At 38.2% G+C, this 3,669-nt stretch overlaps 1 protein-coding gene across 1 annotated transcript; it reads left to right on the top strand.

Moving 5' to 3' along the window:
* Nucleotides 1–2,418: 2,418 nt before the first annotated feature.
* On the top strand, nucleotides 2,419–3,546 carry LOC114635720 (zinc finger protein 431-like). The gene has a single exon (XM_028784181.1). It carries the CDS (start codon nucleotides 2,419–2,421, stop codon nucleotides 3,544–3,546), a length of 1,128 nt encoding a protein of 375 aa, XP_028640014.1.
* The last annotated feature ends 123 nt before the right edge of the window (nucleotides 3,547–3,669 follow it).

Raw genomic sequence — 3,669 nt, forward strand, 5'->3', positions numbered from 1 at the left:
GCAAATGTATATCCTATTCGAAAGATAAAGAAATGAGAGAAGTGAACCTGTTAATTCACTTTCCTTCTAAAAAGGCTTTGTAATTACATTATAACTGCTTTGTCAGGAAGTAACTGGAGGAAAAGTGGGAATCATTTGAATACAATATCAATGAAATATATGTTGACTATGTGAGCACCATGCTTTCTTTTATTCGCATGTACGGGATGTTTTAGGATGCAGTGACATATGAGGATGTGACTGTAAACTTTACTCAGGAAGAATGGGCTTTGCTGGATCCTTCCCAGAAGAAGCTCTACAAAGAGGTGATGCTGGAGACCTTCAGGAACCTCAATGCTATAAGTAAGACTGTTAATGTTGTTTTCCTTTTTAAAATCAGAATGCAACTGGTTTCTTGGTTTGCATGTTTGTTTGTTTGTCATTTTGTTTGCTTCTTTTGTTGTTGTTGATGCTCTTCTATAATTTCAATTGAGAAGGAGGAAGAATGATGTGAATCAATCAGACATGGTTTAAAGTTCACTGAAGAGAGTTTGCCTAAATTCATATCATACATTTTCTGGTACTATGTTTCAGGCTATTATTGGGAAGACCACAGTTATGAAAAGAATTCTCAAAATTCTAGAAAACATGGAAGGTAAGGTTTATTTATGTGGTGATCCAAATATGCCTCTGAAGAAATCTCCATGTGTTCTTGATGTTTTTGTTAAAAACAACAGTGTAGGCCAGATGGTGGTGGCTGACACCTTTAATTCCAGCACTTGGAAGGCAGAGGCAGGTGAATTTCTGAGTTCGAGGCAAGACTGGTCTACACAGTGAGTTCCAGGACAGCCAGGGCTACACAAAGAAACATTGTCTCAAAAGAACCAAAAGAAAAAAGAAAAAAAACTGACAGTGTAAATAAGCAGAGCTTTAAAGATATTGAGTATTTAATTCTAACAAATGCATGTACCTCTATGACAGGTATTCTATTTTCATTTGCAGTGCATTCTTCAGTGTAGAATACATGGAAACAGTGCCTTAACCAATAGTACTCTTTGAAGCAAAGCCCCATTGACACTAAAATGCAGATCTGCCAGTCTGTTTAATCTTAATACCTGTGAATATTACAAGAAGGATCCACTTTGAATGCATTATGTGTATACATCCACATCCTTCTCATGAGCAAACAGTGCACAATAAAGGAGATGTTACTCACGTACATGTAGGAAGGTGGGTGAGTTTCGTGATAGTGGAAGTTCATAAGGGTTGAGAAATTTGCATAGAAAAATGTGAATACCACATATGTCTCTTGAGTACAAAAATTCAAATTGTGGGAATGCAATATGGGTACCTTTTATTTGTTATTCTACCTTTAATAGTATATTGTAAGGCGCATACATCTCTGTTCATCTATCTATCTATCTTTTTATATAGAGGATGCAGTTCCCAATTATTTAAAGATATTGATAGAAACCCTGTACTTCTCTCTCTCCCAGAACATTTAGATGATAAGTTATTATTCCCACTTTGAGTAGATTTGTTGAACTTGATATGATTTTCTTTTCTTTTTCTTTTCTTTTTTTTTAGGTTTTCTTTTTTTTTTTTTTTTGGTTTGGTTTTTCGAGACAGGGTTTCTCTGTGTAGCCTTGCTGTCCTGGACTCACTCTGTAGACCAGGCTAGCCTCGAACTCTCGAACTCAGAAATCCACCTGCCTCTGCCTCCCAAGTGCTGGGATTAAAGGCATGCGCCACCACTGCCCGGCTTTTTTTTAGTTTTTCAACATAGGATTTCTCTGTATAGCCCTGGCTGTCCTGGAACTCACTTTGTAGACCAGGCTGGCCTTGAACTCAGAAACCCACCTCCCTCTGCCTTCCAAGTGCAGGGATTAAAGATATACGCCACCACTGCCTGGCTGCAGTCATTGTTTAAAAGCTGTGAGTTCTTTCACAGTTTCTTTTTTTTTTTTTTTGGTTTTTCGAGACAGGGTTTCTCTGTGTAGTCCTGGCTGTCCTGGAACTCACTCTGTTGACCAGGCTGGCCTTGAACTCAGAAATCCTCCTGCCTCTGCCTCCCAAGTGCTGGGATTAAAGGCGTGCGCCACCACCGCCCGGCTCTTTCACGGTTTCTTAAATATATTTTTTAAAAAAACATATGAGAAAAGATTGCTATGAATGTGAGCCATGAAATAAATACTTTTACAATAACAGATATCCTTAAAGATGTAATGGAACCCATAATAAAGGAGAACACCGTGGACATAAACAAAATGATGAAACCCTGTTATATCTGATTTCTCATTACATTTAGAAAACACTGTAAAAGTGATTCATACATATAAAAATATTCAGTAATATAATACATGGGGTAAAACTTCCTAAAGGGCCAATGACATACACAGGCATGGAAGAATTTATACTGTAGATAAAATTTTTAAATATATGCCAAGTGATCAAGATTTTGTATGTCACAGGCATCTTCAAAGGGAAGAAAGAATTCACACTGGAGAGAAAACCTATAAAAGTGTCCAATGTAATGAAGTGTTTTCAAGTCACAGTCATCCTCAGATACATAAAAGAATGCTTACTGGAGCCTTTGTATATGAGAGTGGTCTTGAAATGCATAGGAGAGCAAACACAGGAGAGAAACCCTGTGATTGTAACAGAGGTGGTGAAGCCTTTGGAAGCCACAGCCATCTGCAAAGGCCTAAAAGAAAACATACTGTAGAGAAGCCCTATGAATGTAAACAATGTGGTAAAGCCTTTGCACAGAACAGTCATCTTCAGAGTCATAAAAGAACACATACTGGAGAGAAGCCCTATGAATGTAAACAATGTGGTAAAGCCTTTGTACAGAACAGTCATCTTCAGAATCATAAAAGAACACATACTGGAGAGAAGCCCTATGAATGTAAACAGTGTGGTAAAGCCTTTGCACGGAACAGTCACCTTCAGAATCATAAAAGAAAACATACTGGAGAGAAGCCCTATGAATGTAAACAGTGTGGTAAAGCCTTTGCACAGAACAGTAATCTTCAGAATCATAAAAGAAAACATACTGGAGAGAAGCCCTATGAATGTAAACAATGTGGTAAAGCCTTTGCATGGAGCAGTTATCTTCAGAGTCATAAAAGAACACATACTGGAGAGAAGCCCTATGAATGTAAACAGTGTGGTAAAGCCTTTGCATGGAGCAGTTATCTTCAAAGGCATAAAAGGGCACATACTGGAGAGAAGCCCTATGAATGTAAACAGTGTGGTAAAGCCTTTGCACGGAACAGTCACCTTCAGAATCATAAAAGAACACATACTGGAGAGAAGCCCTATGAATGTAAACAATGTGGTAAAGCCTTTGCACAGAACAGTCATCTTCAGAATCATAAAAGAACACATACTGGAGAGAAGCCCTATGAATGTAAACAGTGTAGTAAAGCCTTTGCACGGAACAGTGTTCTTCAGAGTCATAAAAGAACACATACTGGAGAGAAGCCCTATGAGTGTAAACAATGTGGTAAAGCCTTTTCATGGAGCAGTCATCTTCAGAGTCATAAAAGAACACATACCCTATGAGTGATAAATCCTTTGCCCATCACAGTACTCTTCAAAGTCATAAAAGAACACATACCAAAGGGAAGCCCAATGAACGTAACCACTGTGGTAAAGCCTTTGCCCACAACAGTAGTCTTTAAAGAC

Source organism: Grammomys surdaster, unplaced genomic scaffold, assembly GCF_004785775.1.
Source record: "Grammomys surdaster isolate TR1022 unplaced genomic scaffold, NIH_TR_1.0 116718, whole genome shotgun sequence".
In the NCBI taxonomy this organism is placed as follows: Eukaryota; Metazoa; Chordata; class Mammalia; order Rodentia; family Muridae; genus Grammomys; species Grammomys surdaster.